Raw genomic sequence first — 18,874 nt, forward strand, 5'->3', positions numbered from 1 at the left:
TTCGACCGGGTTTTTTTCGACCAATGACAAAGCTTCTATGAACATCTTTGAATGCAAATTGTGGCACCTAGATGTGTCACAGAGAATTCTTTTTTGGGGGGGGAGCGTTTTACTCATTGCTGGCTGTCTGAATACCAATTTATTTTTATAAAAAACAAAGTCATTAAAATTTTGACATATTATTGGTTATAGCAGCTTTAAGTAACTGGTTCAGTCACAATAGTAGGAGAATAGCTGTACTGTAAATGCTCAGTGGACGGATGCATGTATGATGTACAGTATGGTAGAAAGTTGGAGGTAAAGCTGTGGTAAAAACGTTGGAAGCATTAGAACAGCATGCAGTTGTTCTGGAGAGATAAGCAGCAGAGTGCCAGCATGGGTCTCAACGTACAGTCTCTTATCTACGGGCTACAAACACACAGCCCTTCCATTTACTGCACCTAAAACGTTTCCCACTGTGAACTATTGTATGAAATAAGTAGCTTATAATGGCGGCGAGGCATTCATTAATTCAATTAATTCCCCTCAGTCAGAGAAAGCTCGTCAGACCACATTATGCAAATAGCTGTGCACAAAGTACAGTCTCAGGGTTTAAGTCATTTGTCATTTGTCAAGACGTTTGCTCTTTCCAAAGCACAGGCAACAAGGGCTTTTTATGTGATGACTGTGGGTGAATTATGAGGGTTTCGGTTCATGAACTTGATGCTTCTGACATTATGTCAAAAGTGTCCTTGAGCAAGACACAAAACCGATAACTGTGTTGCCTCTGCCGTCTGTATTAATGTGTGCGTTAAGTATAGTATACCAGTAAGACTGGTATAATGCTCTAAAGGGCGAGGTCGCTGGCGCTTTGGAATGGGGGGGGGGTCAGATCAACATATGGAATGAATTCTGTACTGGCCATATATGGAGCGTGTCTTAAGAGTAGCCTTTGATGAGGTCAGCATCAACATATGGAATGTGAGAACAGGTCAGCTCCATATATGGAGATCTAAGGGTGGCAGCGGGGGCAGTGTCTCGCGTGTACAGGGTTTGATGAAGGCCCAGGTAGGGCCGGGCCTTAGTTTCGGGCCTGTTGAGAACTCTAGTTTTCGCCGGCTGCTGGGCTTGGCTGCACTAATAACTTTGTGGCAGCTAGAGTTTGAATGGACAGGTATCAGTCAAAAGGGAGACATCGAAGAGGAAGGGTGGATGGGGAAGGATCAACTTACAGTACAGTATGGAATGTCAGAACAGGTCAGCTCCATATATGGAGATCTAAGGGTTTGAGGTTTGAGTTGCTAGCCAAAATTGATGACATCAGGGATCTCCATATATGGGTATTCCCATATATGGGCTTAATATTGATCTCCAACCCTGATGATGTCACGTGATGTCACGAGGCATGACCATATATGGAGACGTGGGGTGACGGACGAACTGACTGACGGGAAATGCACGTTTTCATAGTAAATGCGACCTGTGGTCGCAATAAGGGTCAGAAGAAAGTTATTCCGTTATTTATATTTACTATTACCACTATAGAACTGTACGTCATTGCTCTATTTTGCCATTTTGTCTTGTTGCTTGTGGCTCAAGCCACTTGAGTATTATAGTTCCGTCAATATGCATGTGCTGGAAAGAAACACAATTGAGAATATTTTATTTTTGTCACTGGCACTACTTGAAAGAGCGTCTGCTATGTCTTCAAAAACACATAGCTTCAATGATTTTTTCCCCCCCTGTCAATTAAAAAAAGTATTTTGGCAGCCATGTAAATTAAAACTAGAGTGTATCCGCCATAGACTAATACCATTACATAATAAAGCCAGCAGTGCTAAGTGAGCGAGGTCAGCTACACTCTTATCCATCCCGTCAACCAGGCACACCACAAGGGACAAAGATTAGGGCCAAAGCCCAGTGGGCTTCAACTGGGCTGCTGTTGAAATATATCAGATAGGAAACATATGTTGCACGTTCACAGAGCAACCCTCAAATGCACAAACACAAACACGCACGCACACTTTCATGATTTATTTATGTCCACATAAGGTCACAAATAATACACAGCGCTATAAAAAGTAAAGTCAGCAAATACACAAACATCCTCAGGGGTATAAGTAACAACGTCTTCGCCATATTTGGTGGCTACCAGTAATAGAAGAGACCGCGCAGAATGTTGCCAGACGTTTGGCCGCTTTTTGGGGCATTCCAAGTTGTTGAAAGCAACTGAACATGACCTAAACTGTCAAAACAAAAACCTGTAGAATGCACCTATAACCTGGCTCTGTGATGGGATTGAGGGGCGGCTGGTGTTCAATTATTTTGGTCATAAAAGCTAGAGTTCAAAGGTACAGGCCACTTTAGAAACTAATTTAGAGCTTAACACTTAGCCCACTAGCATTTATTGAAAAATCACACCGTGTGAACTGAATGTTTATACATTCCTGTGTCAAACAGACGGCGGAAAATGTTTGGACATGTCCTTTGCTAATGAGGTCAACTATTCGTATAATTACGTGCTATGTAAAGCCCTTTAAAAGGCATAGCAGCCATTCAGAATGTGTGACATAGTTTCTCTAACCAGCCCTGTGGTGTGATGCAAACAATGAGGCAAATACAGGATAACCTTAGTACAGCAAGATGGTACTCTATACAGAATGTAGCCTTAACCCATTTAGGCCTGACCTCGAAATTAAAAATAAATCTTCTAAATCCTCCAGTTTTCTGAAATAAATATTTTCACGATTTTTCAAAAATAGCAGACCTACAAGCTCATAGCGCGCCACTCGGTGGCGCGCTATGAGCTTGTAGATCTGCTATTTTTCAATAGCTAAATTATAACATAATGTTTAAAACACCAAAAGGGGTTCCCGCCCCAAAATGGGTTAATCAGTCCATTGAAGTTTGAGTGACTTTCAGGACTTACCGCGTGCAAAAGGACTTACCGCGTGCAAAAGTGATCTGTACAAAACGTCTTTCTTCCCATCCGACGTCTCGTCTAGTTTCCGGCGGATGAAAAAACCTCCCAGTTTGCGGATCAATGTGCTGCAAATGGAAGACATTGCGGATTATAACATTGTATGCATCAGATTAGACACACATCCCATTCCCAATCCTAATGTTTTAACCACATGAACCACACACATGAACTCTGGGGCGAACAGATCTACAAGCTCACAACGTGTCACAACGCAAGGTGCTGTGAGCTTGTAGCTCGGCTAAGATATGTAGTGTGTAGAGCGAAAACAGGAGGGGGGCCCAATACGGAGCACTGGGGGACTCCTGTATTGGGGGGTTAAATGGGTAGTACTACTGGACTCTTTGTACTGTAATGTCCAGTATCTTTCTGGCAAAATGTCTTACATTTTAAATATAAACTGCACAATTCAATTCAATTATGTCAGTATATGATTATCAGTATAAGTTTACAATGAGTTTTATTTTGTTTTATCATTTTGACATATATAATAATGCATTTTTGTCAATCAACCAGTCAATGTGGGTGAGGCAGAACAGTGGATGAGTGCATAATGCAGCACTGTAGCTGGCCACACAGTTGCGATGGTCCTAGATCAATGATCAATTCTGTCTGGATAGACCTGTGATGCATGTCCTGCTCTCTGTGTCTGCCTTCAGTTTCCTGTCTCTCTACAATGTTTTGTCTAGAATGTCTAGAAAACAACGCCCTAAATAAAGCTCCAGATTTGCTGCTAGAGTCTTGGTATTAACTGCCAACGGATGGATTAGTGGATTTATTAAGGCATGCAATTTCCTAAATCACACTGAAAGAGATTAACGTTTCCTGGTCCTCAACATGGAGTGCGGGGACCCCCCGATATCTGAGTTTCATTTTGTCCGCAGCTAAATGTCTGATTTTTAGGAACCAAATGAACACTTACAGCTGGGTCTGTAACTTCGGTGTCTGCCTTCAGTTTCCTGTCTCTCTCTACAATGTTTTGTCTAGAATTTCTAGAAAACAACGCCCTAAATACAGTTCCAGATTTGCTGCTAGAGTCTTGGTATTAACTGCCAACGGATGGATTAGTGGATTTATTAAGGCATGCAACTTCCTAAATCACACTGGAAGAGATTAACGTAGCTATTTGGACAATACTGTGTCGCATTTCCTGGTTCTCAACATGGAGTGCGGGGACCCCCAGATATCCGAGTTTCATTTTGTCCGCAGCTAAATGTCTGGTTTTTAGGAACCAAATGAACACTTACAGCTGGGTCTGTAACTTCGGGTGTACAAATCTCAGAGTTAAATGAGGCCTTTACTGTGTAGATTGGTGTCACAGAGATAAAAAACATATCAGGCAAAAGGTTCACTGCTGTAAGTAACTAAATACATTTACTCAAGTACTGTACTTACCTGTAAGTACAATTTTTCACTTCACTGGAATATTTCCAATATTCAATACCGTTGACTTAATTTCCACTACATCTCAGAGGCAAATATTGTACTTTTACTCCACTAGATTTATTTGAAAACTTTAGTTACTAATTACGATGTATATTTTGAATTTTATCACAAAACATACATTATACACTTCAGCCCTATATACATTACGGCCATTTGAAAATAGCCGATTTACAAGCTCACAATGCCGCCATGTGACGGATTGTGAGCTTGTAGATCTGCAATTTTCAAAAGTTTTCTTTATACATTTGAAAACTTGAAATAGGACATTCTGCATAATGACTTTTGGTACTTTAAGTACATTTTCATGCCAATACTTTTGTACTTTTACTCAAGTACATTTTGAATTCGGGACTTTTACTTGTATATTGCAGTAGCAGTACTGATACCTTTACTTAAAGGGACACTTCAGCCTTTTTGCAAAACAATATATGTTAATGACTTTTAGAAGATTTAGAACACTTTCCTGGGGGTCTTTATGTGTATAATATGTGGTTTTAGATATTTTAGATTTTAGCAGTGAGCCCAGTGTCTCTGATGTCATGGACACTGGGCTCACTTCCTTCCTGGACTACAATTCCCATAATGCTTTGGTGCATTGCTCCTCCTTGTGGATAGGGGGGGGGGGGCTGGCTTACTGAGACATGTAGTCCAGGAAGGAAGTGAGCCCAGTGTCGCTGACATCAGAGACACTGGGCTCACTGCTAAAATCTAAAACATCTAAAACCACACATTACACACATAAAGACCCCCAGGAAAGTGTTCTAAATCTTCTAAACATAGTACAAGCTGATATAGGCTGTGATAAGATAATCTGCGTGACAGCTGATATCACCTTATGGCATACACATAACCCTGGGTCACACACCTTGGATCAGCACTGAGCCCATTCTAATCCATTCCCTTTTAACTGAGCTCTATGGCCTATTTCACTGCTGGTGGCTGTGAGAAGATTAATCCCCTTCTAAGTCTAAATCTACAGTCAAGTCAAAGTTCATGGTATAGCATTTCATACTGTACATGCTTGAGATTAAAAGATAACACAAAATGATGTACAAACATATATACATTACAAAGTACAGTAAACCCTATTTATAAGTAAAACCCTTATTCGCAGCGTTGATGAAACCCTACCCCACCCCCACAATAACGCTATAAGTATGCTATAGAACACACGCGCACACGCACACACACACAGGCTAACTAAAGTCCTGGGATAAAAATAATGTCTAAAGACTGTTTTTAAAAGATAACCTAAGTTTATGTACAGTATAGTTTTTTTACTCTCGGTTCTGAGAGTGACGTTAAAGCAAAATGGCCGCTGTGTGCTGTGAATATGATGAGTGGATCTTAACGAGCCTCGTTCCAGCGTTACGTTCTATAAAAACACTTCCCAGTTCACATCTGAGAAGTTCCACTGCATTGCGACTGGTCGCTCTTGCTGTGAAATCAGTTTTCTAGGAGAAACGCAAGCTAAGCTAAACGATCCGTTTTATTTTTGTAAGACGAGAACAAAAACATTAGTTGTCTGGCCCACAGCGTGCTGACCACTCCACGTGGATTAAAAGAAGGTGTCTCACCTGAAGATGGGTATGTTGAGGTTGTTCCCGGCTGCGATGTGTGGGGCTTTGATGTTGTGGCAGAAGAGGATGAAGGTGATGAGCAGGTAGTCGATGTGAGACTTGTGAACGGGGAGGAAGATCAGGGGTACGTTGTTCTGCACACAAACACACAACAGAGTCAATTATTATTATGTTTTGTGCTTTTTGTAGGGTCTGGATATACCGATCAGACAAGGTTTTGATAACAGTTAACATATATATCCATCAATTTGTGGTGGATAAATGAAAGTTTATCAGGGGCACACAACTGTGTACTATTATAATTGTAGCAGCATTTGTATTCACATGGGCACACCACCATTTGCTCACCACTTTCACGATAAAAGTATTTAACCGAAACACAAATTGTCTGAAAAAAAAGTATATTGTATGCGTGTGCGCGCACGTCTGTGTGTGTGTGTCACCTCTGTAGCAGCTTTCTTGACCATCTCCAGTTGTCCCTTGTGGATCTGGATGCTCCAGAAGAACCCATTGAAGAGCTTGAGCAGAACCCAACCTGTCAGTCTGGGAAGGAAGAAAGGAAGCGTCAGTACAAAAGTCAAATGATCTCTCTCAACGGCACCTTGCACGTTTTCCTTTTTCTTTTCTTTTTTTGTGCACACATGACTGTATAGACTGGGTAAAAAGTAAGTAAGTAGCCTTGCCGAGCCATGAGGCCCATAGGGCAGGAGCCTATCTTCTGTTTCTGTAGCGTGAGGCAGCTTGATGTACAAGTACACCCCCTGGACATGACGCTAGTATGTCGCAGGGACTTACCCCCAATCCAACCCTTGATGCTGAGTGTCAAGCAGGGAGGCATTGGGTCCCATTTTTAGTATGACCCGGCCGGGGATTGAACCCGACCTCCCAGTCCCAGGGCGGACACAAGGCCACTGAGCTGGTATGCACATGGGACTGGGTATGCACATGCATAAAATGAGTGGCAAATCGAGTGGCAAAGTGACTGGAAAAGTGAGTTTAACGTTGTTTAATGTAATTTAATGCTATCAGATAGGACTTTTCTGTTTGGATGTATGGGCTATCAAGGTGTGGCAAAAAAGTATTTTTTTGCCACTCAGTAGGCGTTCCCGGCTCCTGCATAACTTCCGGGTATAATGATGATGATGTCACACGCATAGTCGCATATCCTCTATTGTATGATATTGGATCTTCATGTATTCCATTGTGGACTTGTGTCATCGAGTACGTTTTGATTGACATATGGATGTATTTTTGGTGGTTTATGTGCCTGTTGATAGTTAAGATTGAGTTGTCATGGATGTGCGGTTGGCGTGTGTACCTGATGATAGTTGGTGAAACGTTGGCCACCATCTCCTGGAGGAAGCCACGTGCTTTCCTCCTCATCCCTCTGATGGCCTTCTGGTCCTGGGCAGACTGCAGGTCGCCTGAGCCACCAGAGTCTATGGCCACCTCCACGATGGCACTCTCCACCCTGACACAGAGCGGAGGGAAGCGAGTCTTGAGTCTTCTAGACTAGAGCGCTGGTTGGTTCCCCAACCTTTTATGGATCACTTGAAAATCTCGAAAGCATTCTTGCATTTTTCATTCATCGTTTCGGCACGTCGGCCTTCCTCAGCGTTTCAAAACTCTTTCAAAACTTTAGAGAAACTCAGTTTTGAAACGCTGAGGAAGGCTGACGTGCCGAAACGCATCTGTTTTCTCTTGGTAGACTGCTACTGTGTTGCTGAAATTAATACATTTTGTGCCTAAGACGTCTGTGGACGTCTTTGGTATTATCGCACGGGCAGAGCCCAAGACGTCTGTGGACGTCTTTGAAAGAAATATATATATATTATTATTTTTTTTAATACGTGGTGCCAAAGTTTGTGTTTTCGCCATTGAGAATGCATTTGGCGTTTAAATTAAATAACTCAGAAACTATAAAACATTTCAAAGTAAAAAGTTCCAGCATGTGTCTCCACAGTCAGCTGAATTATAAAAAATGTGAATGGATTTTCTAGGTGAAAGTGATTTTTGGGCAGTTTTGCGTGGGCTCTCAATGTGTTAAACAAGGTCATGAGAAACTACTCAAGAGGGTGCAGGTATTCCTTTCTCTAAGCTGACCGTTTAGTACATGGAGAACATACTCTAAATCACAACATTCCTCCATCGATTGAGGCTGTTGCAACCTGTGTAATTACAGTTCTTCTCTGACCTCAGCATCCTGTTTTTCTACATTCTACCCATCTAAATAAAGGAAAACCTGCCAGAAAATATATTTATTTTATCCATCCAAATCGGTCAGGTGAGGCATTAAAGAAATGAAATGTTGTGACCCTTCAGGAGGTAGTGCTGAAGTTCTGGCACTGGTTCAGATAGTTGAGTAGGGGTCACACTGGCTTATTCAATTAACGTTAAATTCAACATTTATCAATCGGGAGAAGAAGGGCTTGTGAAGGACACGCATTGATGCTTTGGAAACTCCAATTATAGTGGAATCTGTCAGACAGTTGATCCATCCATCCATCCATCCATCCATCAATACATTTTTGTCTGGCGCTGTACCTGCTGTTGTTGAGCACGTTCTCCACTACATTCCTGGCAAACATGTCCTTGTTGACGTCTCTCTCCAGCACAAAGAGCACATAGCTGAGCCTGCGCGCCAGCCAGCCCCTCTGCCTGCAACACACGTTAAGAGAAGACACATAAACACACACATATTATGCATAAACATACACAACATTACACAGTAAGTACACACAAACACACATAGAAACACACATACACAGCAATGACAGCATACCCTTATTCAATTAACGTTATATTCAACATTTATTAATCGGGAGAAGAAGGGCTTGTGAAGGACAAACCACAGGGGGCGGGAGTGGCTCAGGGGTAGAGTGGCCGGTAGAGCAGCCGGATGGGAACCTTGAGGTTCCCAGTTCGATCCTGGGCTCCTGCAGTTATTGTCGAAGTGATAGATATACACATGACATATTTGACTGTCAAGCATCACAATCACACACACGCACGCATGCATGCATGCATGTATGCGTGTACATGCATGTGCGTACATGCACACACGTCAGGACCAACACAGAAAGGGTGTCCTCCTCTACTCTCCTATAACAAAAGAATACTTGATTCATTGTCTGCTGTTGTCTTTGGTAAGTAACCGGGCCCCCGTCCAGAAACCGGATAACAGTTCAGAGAGCCATGTCAATTAGAAGCCCGAAGCCATTCACAACAACCAACAACTGACAGCCCAAACATCACACTTCAGCCGCACTTTGTCCTGACGCCCTGACGCCACATCCATCTTCTTAAGCAAACTAATTAAGACCGGAGGCAGATTCACCTTTTAAACCGGTAGTTCTCACAAGATTTTCTTTTTTTTATGTAAAAGAAATGGCAGATGTACAAGCTCACAGTGCTGCATGAAGTGACGAGCTGTGAGATTGTACGTGCTATTTTTGAATAGCCAACGCAAAAATCTAAAATGACACAGGTGCCACTTTCAACCTGGTGTCGCTGTTTTTGGGGACATTATAGGCAAAAACTCAAAGTACTTTTTACATTTTCATTGTACAGACTATTATTTTCATAGTATGTTGTTTAGACTGATCCTAGGTTCATGGTTTACTTGTGATCCTAGTTTACTGAAGGAATACACTGTCTCTGCATTTGATGTATATATTTATATTGTATATTTATTTACCTTACTGCTTTGGTTGCTAAATGCCAATTCTTTTTATTGTAAAATATTTCCAAAATAGCGGATGTGCAGATCTACAAGTTCACAACTGGCCACCACGAGTTGTGAGCTTGCAGACCGGCTATTTTTGCTACTCACTATGAACAAGGTAAAAAATCCTCGTCTCATAGGATATAGGTCAGGATATATAATTATCGTCTCATTTTGTGAAGAAGAATCTTGGTTTTCACTTTGTATTTCTTGCTGTTGCTTACAGAAACACAGGGGAAACAGGGAAGATTATTGCTGACTTTAATGTCACAATGTATCATTGTAATCATAATGACCACATTTGCATACCGCACATTAAGCTGACATATACAAACATACTGTCAAAACGAACTAATAGGCAGACTGGGAGAGTCAGAATGTGGGTGAGTCACAGCATGTATAACTCACTCAAGCATTAGGCATTTCAGATTATTTATTGTACGTTATTTATTATGTGTTTGTACACTGTCCAAAGATTGTTTCCATATAGCATATCCTATATTTTTTATATATTTATAGACCTGTGAGCTGCTCCAACTTTCAATAGGATCTCCCCCATCATTAAAGGACCACTTCACCACTTTTCAACGTATCCTCACTAATGTTCATGATAAAATACCACAATTTCTTTCTACTCAGTCTGTGTCTCATAGGAGGGCTGTGGGCAGTTCAGAAACCCGTCCACCAGTGACATCATCATTAGGCAGATTCTTTTTAAACAAGATCTTTGTTACAAAGATTGTATTATCGTGAAAACGATGGTTTCTATTTTCGCATTGCAACTTTTCAGGACTAGACAGCCTGCAGTTACTTTCTATTACTATAGTATCACAGTAGACAGGGATTACGTTTAATGTAAATATATTTTTATCACTTAAATAAAGTGCCCCTCGGGGGACAAGTCTCCACCAGGGCAGGTCAGGTTGTGGCCTCCTGGTGGCGCTATAATAGGCCAATGTGAAAAGGGTGCCATTTCTTCTTACGCCTTGGATGGCAATTGGATGATTTGAGGCATTTTGTTCCAAAAATGTGTTTTGCAAAAAACAGACAGATCCGGCTTGAACACATAACGATTTGCGGGATTTTTGGACAGAATCTGGAGGAGTAATATCAAAAGTCGGCCTCCTGGTGGCGCTATAACAGGCCGTTCTGGAAAATTTGGGGCAGAGGTTCATCGTTCACACAGGGAGTGTGTGTGCAAAATGTGGCATTGATGGGGTTAACGGTGCCGGAGATTAGCTGTACACGGACGGACGGACGGACGGACGGACGCACGCACGCACGCACGGAGTGCAAAACATAATCTCTCCCCATGCCTTCGGCCTGGTGGAGACAATAATATGGAGTAGTAAAGAGATGCAGAACTGTATACTGTAGATGCAATGGACATTTTATTTGGCCTTTTTCAGTATGTGCTGCGTGAATGAAAATGGTAAGTGAATGTGCTTAAACCTTTTTCAGAGATGTTGTGAGGTCCTGTTGTTTTACCCGACACAGAGATGATTAGACTGAGCATCGAGCTGCAATGCACAATCACTTGACCTCAAGTATCCTGTAAGTAAGTCTCAAACTAGATAGAAAGATGCATTCCTTGGTCTCATAATGAGTAACTTGTTCTGTTCCGTTCCTCATTCTTGGAATTGAGGAACGGCCACCTGGCTTGTGTCCTCAACTCTTGCGGAAATTAACCATGCACAACTCACGTTCATTAGTTGCAAACGGATACGTTCAGACAGTTCACTGAAAACACGCTCACCATTAGCGCATTCACGCACATCACTGCAAGAAGGTGTGTTGATGCATGGTGGGCCAGTGTCTGCTAACAAACACTATCAATTATTCATGCTTTAAACCTGTTTCATTGCCTCCACATATAGAAATGTACTCTTTTAAAAAGTATATAAAAAAACACTGGATCATCCATCAACTTGTGTTGAAGTTTCATAATATGCATACGAGTGGAATATATTGCTAACATAATATGTGGGTGAAAAGAAACCACTTGACTTCCCCAATGGGTTGTCTCATCCTCTACCTTACATCATCACTAGAATGAATCACAATGTATGCAAATGTAGGAGAGACTCCTCGACTTCTCACCACAACCTGGACGTACAATAACTCATTTATATAGATTCTATACGATTATATAGTGGTGTCCTCTCTTCAATCAGAGACACCATTGATCTTCAGTTGTTCTTCATTCCAAGATGATTAGAGCAACAACAGATCATACTGTAGGTTCACTCCCCTTCTCCTACTAGACTGTAGACTGAAATGAACTCACGACAGGCCAGTCGCAACACATTTTGGTTTTAATGGAGCTTCAGACCTCTTTTATGAGTTCGGACTAAAACAAACATCCACAGGCAAGCACACGCACGGGGACACACCAAGCAGACTACTGCCTCTATTTTTGGCTCAAAGTCATCCGATTCTGATTGTGGGGGTCAATAGGTGTCATCTGGCCAGACACCTATGTTGACTTAGTTGGACTAAAGTCAACATAACCACGACAGGTTATGGATGTGTCTAACAACACTGAAGGTGGCAGGCGATATGATGTCAATTCATTAATAGATAGATCTTGTTTAGATGGTGTGTGGGTCAAAATGATGCAAATTAATAGATGCAAGCCTTGTTTAGATGGTAAGGTTCTCATGCATGTAAATGAATAAATAGGAGTTGTTTGTTTACCTGGTGTGGGTCTCATTGATGTAGATGACATTGCGTAGTCCCAAAGAGGGAATACTGGTGTTGAACAGCTTCTCCTTGGGAACAATGACAAGACAACAATTAGTACACATGAATTCAGCAGCTGAAATGTCCATTAGTGGCCTAGTTAGTATCATCATGAGAATTGAGAGTTAAGGGTTTCATTAAGATTTGTGTTGCCTTTACTTTCAATTCCACATCCTCGTTCGGTTTAGTTGAAGTTCACGTACTTCACAGGGCTAAAACACATCAGCGTTTTGGTTTCTCAATGCGTTTTAGTTTGCCAGGTCAAAATCTTCCTGCACCAAATAAAAACTAATCCATGAGGATAGTTATGTCATTATTCAAACCTTTTTTTCCTCATTTCAAACATTGACGCACATTATACACGCGCGCGTGCGTATAAGATCTGGTTACAAAAGGGGTGAAGTGGCCCTTTAACTTGGTGTATTTTTATGCTCACGGGTCATTTGATTGTGGGGGTCAATAGTGACAGCTAGCCAGATACAGAATACCGAATAGCGATTACATGGTCTAGCATTGCAGATAAACTTAAAGATATGATTTAGGCTAGCTGTCCTTACACAGTGGTAAGAACTTTGCTCAGTGGTCCTTTGCTCATTGGTCCTGGGAGGGGTGGTTGGGTTTGCTTTTTCTTATTTCTTTCTTGATCCTTTATGTTAGTTTTACGTTGTGTATGTACATGTATCTTGTTTATTTTATTGTATTTCTTATTCATGATGCTGTTTTACATAATTGTATTGTTTCTGTGATGAATAAAAAACAACATCGATTTCCACCTCCATCATCAACAGCAAACAAAATGTTGTTGTGTGGTGTGAACGTACCTGACTCTGTGGAGTACAGGTGTGACAGCATCGTCCCACAAAGGGTCTCTTGCGGTTCAACAGGCCCTCCTTCCATGTGCTGCTCACACAACGCAGCACTGAGGGACTGGAGCTGCGCTCCTGTGTAAACACGCATGGACAACAATACTATCAGTGGTGGACAGTAACTAAGTACTTTTACTTGAGTACTGTTGTTTTTTTATTTTGTTACTTTTTTTTTGCAATCTGATGACTTTCACTCCGCTACATTTTAACCCATTCAGGCCTGACGTCGAAATTAAAAAAATAAGTTTTCTAAATCATGACAATTTTCTGAAAGATTTGAAGCACATTTTTACGATTTTTGAAAAATAGCAGACCTACAAGTTCATAGCGCGCCACTCGGTGGCGCGCTATGAGCTTGTAGATCTGCTATTTTTCAATAGCTAAATTATAACATAATGTTTAAAACACCAAAAGGGGTTCCCGCCCAAAATGGGTTAAATAGAAATACTGTGCTTTTGTATTCCAAAACTTACACAAATATAGAATATACAGTATACTTGTAATGTACTTTGCAATTTGCACTTTTGAATACTTATTATACTAGTATTTACTTGAGAATATACTTTGTCCACCGCTGAGTGAAGGCGAGGGAACCACTAATACATAAATCGACTGGATGCGCTTAAGACAAAAGCCTCTGGTCACGAGTCTGGGACTTACCGAGTCATCGCTGGGAGCTTTCCAGCGGTTAGCTCCTTGTTCTCCACTGTTGACCTGCAGCAATAAGCCATCTGAAAACTCCATCTCCTCTCCTCTCTCTGTTCCCGTCCTCTCCTCTGCCTCTAGATCCCACACCAGCAGCTAGCACGCTGTAAGACACACCAAACACAAAAAAAGCATTACATGCAGGGATCTGTTTTATTTTTTTTAACACAGGCACCCTTTCAGGCTGCAAATCCCGTACTAGATGTTGTCCATGGCAGCCCCATATGGTCTGTGTTGTCAGATATGATTTAACACCCTCCCCCATATATAAAGTATTCCTGCAGGATACGATCCAACCCTACAACACTTCCCAGTACACCCTGTAATAGTCGAAACACAAGCCAGGACATCTGTCCCTCCTGTCCCTACAACAGGCTGGTCAATGCTCCAAGCGTCAGGACAACAGATTCAGTACCCTTAGAGGCCTAAGAACATAGTGCTCTTTATTTCTTTGCATCAGCATTTGTTGCCTATTTAGAGTTGCTAGTTATGTGATTTACTCTGTTGTCGGTTAAATAGGGATAATCATGCAGCTTACCTTAAGCAGGGAAACTAAGAAAAATGTAGAACTAACAAACGACTTGATCTCGTTTATGTTTCGTTAATCGAGAAGCAGTTGTGCAATTCATCCAAAGGGTTGATTTTAATCAATGTACGTGCGTGCGGGACTGCGTGTGCTCCTGACAAATTGTAGGGGGGAGGATTCCCCTGGGTTCAGGAACACAGGGGATACAGGAACAAGGTCTAGGCAAAACAGACTGAAGGCTTAAAGCCACAATAGTGACATATACGACGAACTAGCAAGGAGCTGAAAACACACAGTATATAGTATATATGTAGTATATAGACAAAGACTATAAGCAGACACAGGAGAACTCAACTGACAATGGACACTGGGATAGGTTGGGGGACTAAGAGGACACAACAACAAACTACCAGAATACAAGACAAATAAGAACATACATACAGATTGAAGTCTATGCAGTATGCACTGAGGAGCAAACTGTGACACTTCGTTGTAAATGGTGGCCTACAAAATACTGAATATAGCCGATATACAAGTAGATTGTCTATTCTCACTATTAAAAATAAATAATAAATAATTGTTAATTAATCATAGTAGAGGCTAACCTTTTACGTCACTCTGGATAAGAGGGTCTGCTAAATACCTAAATTGTAAATAGTTGTAAAATACAAATTGTTCTGACCTTTATGTACAGTAGGTGTGGTGAGAGTTTAAATTTGTATTGGGATAGGCTAGTTACATAGTTGGGTGGATCACAGTCACAGAAACTATTTTCTAAACGTCCTTATTAAGATCCTCTGGGCGTCTTCAAACCCAATCACTGATCATACAGAATAACTTGTACAGTGTGATTTTCAGTGTTGTATGATTGGTGTGGTCATCTTAAACTGACTGAATTGGTATTCACGGACATGAAAGAGTGTAAGATAAAGTTACTTTGTCTGTAGAACTCAGTGTTCTTGCCTTCCTACAGGAAGAGGAATGCCCATGAATATATAAATATTAAGTCTTTCACATTCATGATCTAACCCGTCAGCCAAGTTTATATGAATACACCTCGTGACTAATGGCAGGCTCGGTTCTATGTTTGGAATGATCAAATTGCATTTGAAATAGACCTTGTGAGCATCAGAGTCCTGACAAGTGTGCAAGTGACTAAGGCAGAAAGAAACAAGAGGGTTGCAGAGGGGGAGGGAGAGAGGGGAGAAATAGAGACAGAGAGAGAGAGAGAGGAAAGAGAATGGAGAGACTGACTGAAAAGTATGAGCTTATTCATTCTCTCTCCAAGACCGTAATACAAAGAAATCCTTATAGTCTCTTGGCCACTGAACTTACTTTGCTTACATCTTTAAGTCCCGTTTCGTCTGCCTTTTGAGTAGGGCCAGAGCTATCCTGAACGAACGCAACATGAAGCCATAAAATACTGCACACTGCTGGATCTGGTTAACCTGACTCCGCCAGATGGGGCAGCAGAGAGTACACTGTGTTCCTCCCTCCTGCTGTTATTGCTGCTTCGACGCGCGTATCATCATCTGCCATGTTGACTAGTACTAAAGAAATACAAACAGGCGCTTCTCGATAGCGTCACACACAGTCCTGCCTTGATCCCGCCTCTAGCTGCCACTGATTGGCCAGGCCGTTTTTTGGCCGGAGCATCGAGTCTGCCTGAGAGTTCCCAGATGGGAGCAGGAGGGAGGAACACAGTGTACTCTCTGCTGCCCCATCTGGCGGAGTCAGGTTAGGATCTGGTACCACTCAACATATGTATGTTCTACCTCACTGAATTGTATTTTCCTTTTGGAATATTTTCGGGTGAGATATGAATTGTACAACATGTGGACACTGCTTCACCTACATATTTTATTAAATATTGGTCCATTTAGAAAATACATAAAATTGTGTGTGTGTGTGTGTGTGTGTGTGTGTGTGTGTGTGTGTGTGTCAAATTATGGTCTGGTTGAGGTCATCTACAGTAGATGGGAAAAAGCAGAACAAAAATCATGGATTGGAACTCTCTGACTTTGGCAAGGCTCCAGAGATGTACATACAATATTGTAATATTGTATACATACAGTGTAATAAAGGGATTCATTTACCAGATATGTTTCACTCCATGCTTGCCCTTCAACTAAAGTACACTTTTAAGACATCTGAACTTGCAGTTATAAAGCCTGTTATATACAGTTGGGTGCCACCGATATTGTCCCTTATCATTTGACCCATTTAGGCCTGACCTCAACATTTAAAAACAATCCTTCTAAATCCTCCAGTTTTCTGAAATAAATTTTCACGATTTTTCAAAAATAGCAGACCTACAAGCTCGTAGCGCGCCACTCGGTGCGCGCTATGAGCTTGTAGATCTGCTATTTTTCAATAGCTAAATTATAACATAATGTTTAAAACACCAAAAGGGGTTCCCGCCCAAAATGGGTTAACTGTCCTTTTGCGCAGATCACGCAAACCTCAGCAAAAAGAAAAGGACAATATCGATGGCCTCCAACTGTATATATGCATGGCTGTATTTATTCAAATCACTTCCTTAATCCTAATTAAAAAATGTCCCCATCTTTGTTTTCCTCCTACAGTCAGTCATTGTAGCAATCTGGTTCCGGACAGCACTCAAAAGAGTTGTGAATCACGACTCGTGATTACACTGCCACCTTGAACGCCGACGACACGACACCACAAGCACTGCAATGACAGAGAGAACCATTTTGATCCCACACTGTCCTTTGTGATCTTGTGCCGTGTTACGCCAGGGCTCCACCGGACGCGTTGCGTCTCCGTCGCGTGCGTCAAAAAACGCACCGGTTCAATTTTAATGCACGCGTCGCGTCTCCGTCAACGCAACGCAACGCGGGCAGTGGAGCCACCCTTCATTGATTAAAAAGGGAACATTCCCTGAAGGTGACGGAGACGCGACGCTGACGCGCCCGGTGGAGCCCTGGTGTTAGACTAGTCATGCTACGCTATAGTGCCAACCAATTTTGGGGCGAGGGTCTTTTCCCTGTGGTGTCACACCGTTGTGTCAGGTTGTACAGTAGTATGCTGTGGAGGCCTGGCTGGTACACACAGTCGCAAACACGCACGAACACACAGCAATTCATTCACCCACATGCCATCCACACTCACAACAGGGACATAAATATAGCCTATTTTAAGCATGTGTACAGACAGTACATGTAACCACAAAAAACTAAGCTTGTTCCATGAGACACATGGAGCATGCTGGGCTCCAGGCCATTTTCCACGTTTCTATTCAGAGTAGTGGAAAGGTCCTACATGCACACTACTTGCTCCGTTATCAAGAGTGGTGATAGGAAGAACAAAGACTCTTTGAACAAAGTCCGGCACGACACGCATACAACATACTGTACACACAGGAGGGCTATCAACCAAAAGTACGCATATCTAATCTATAGGGCTTACACGATTTACACATTTAAGTTAACGATTTATTATGTAATAATTGTGACAGGCCTACATGTATAGACTGATATTTCAAACAACTAACCAACTTAACCCTGCTACTCATGTATTCTAGGTTAATAGAATAATCAAGAAGCTGATATTGAGGAAGTTGATTATACTTTGTTGTTAAATGGTGGTGTACAAATAAATAGGCGATCTACAAGCTCCCAGCATGTGGCAACATGACACATTGTGAGCATGTAGATCTGCTATTTTCCCTATTTTTATCGTGTATTAAATCGTATTCGAGGCAAACGTTTTAAATAAAAAACGTGTGTGTGTGTGTGTGTGTGTGTGAATAAGTTCATGTGTTGCCTACAGTATATTCTGCACATTTAGGGCTTGTTTGGACTCAAGCACTGAGACACTTGATGTTTCGAGTGTGTGGGATATCAAAAGCAACTGAAAAATAATTGTTCCCTTGATAATGTATTTTATAAATGTGGACTCAAATAAAGAAATGTAAGTGTGTGTGTGTGTGTGTGTGTGTGTGTGTGTGTGTGTGTGTGTGTGTGTGTGTGTGTGTGTGTGTGTGTGTGTGTGTGTGTGTGTGTGTGTGTGTGTGTGTGTTTGCTGCGTTCAAGACTTATGCTGCATGTTATTCTGCTCACGTTGCATATTATCTAATGAAGCAGACATACTAGTTGTGCTGATCTCTACACCACCAAAAAAAAGAAGAAATGGACATTTTGCACAATTACACGTTTTGGGAGTGGGGTGGCCATATATTACATATTATTGACTGAAGGAGGTGCTAGAGGAAACGCCATGGGGTCACCAAGATTTATATGACTCATCTCATGCATTTAAGATACTTTATCTTGGTAAATGGTAAATGGTGCATTTATATAGCGC

The 18,874-nt window shown here is 41.7% G+C and overlaps 1 protein-coding gene across 4 annotated transcripts in view; it reads right to left on the bottom strand.

Moving 5' to 3' along the window:
* gpam (glycerol-3-phosphate acyltransferase, mitochondrial) overlaps positions 1-18,874 on the bottom strand; it is a 44,096-nt gene that overhangs the window by 19,138 nt on the left and 6,084 nt on the right. Inside the window, exons 2-9 of one of the 4 annotated variants that reach the window (XM_079492444.1) lie at positions 13,978-14,126; positions 13,273-13,392; positions 12,407-12,477; positions 8,530-8,643; positions 7,304-7,456; positions 6,429-6,528; positions 5,983-6,119; positions 2,928-3,027 (exon numbers count right to left, since the gene is read on the bottom strand). In XM_079492444.1, coding sequence (XP_079348570.1) covers positions 2,928-3,027; positions 5,983-6,119; positions 6,429-6,528; positions 7,304-7,456; positions 8,530-8,643; positions 12,407-12,477; positions 13,273-13,392; positions 13,978-14,061 — 879 coding nt within the window. In that variant the 5' untranslated portion in view covers positions 14,062-14,126. Of the gene's footprint in view, positions 1-2,927; positions 3,028-5,982; positions 6,120-6,428; positions 6,529-7,303; positions 7,457-8,529; positions 8,647-12,406; positions 12,481-13,272; positions 13,393-13,977; positions 14,127-18,874 lie in introns of all 4 variants that reach the window. The other 3 variants (XM_079492443.1, XM_079492442.1, XM_079492441.1) reach the window with 3 other exon arrangements.

Source organism: Electrona antarctica (genome assembly GCF_951216825.1).
Source record: "Electrona antarctica genome assembly, chromosome: 22".
Lineage (NCBI taxonomy): Eukaryota > Metazoa > Chordata > Actinopteri > Myctophiformes > Myctophidae > Electrona > Electrona antarctica.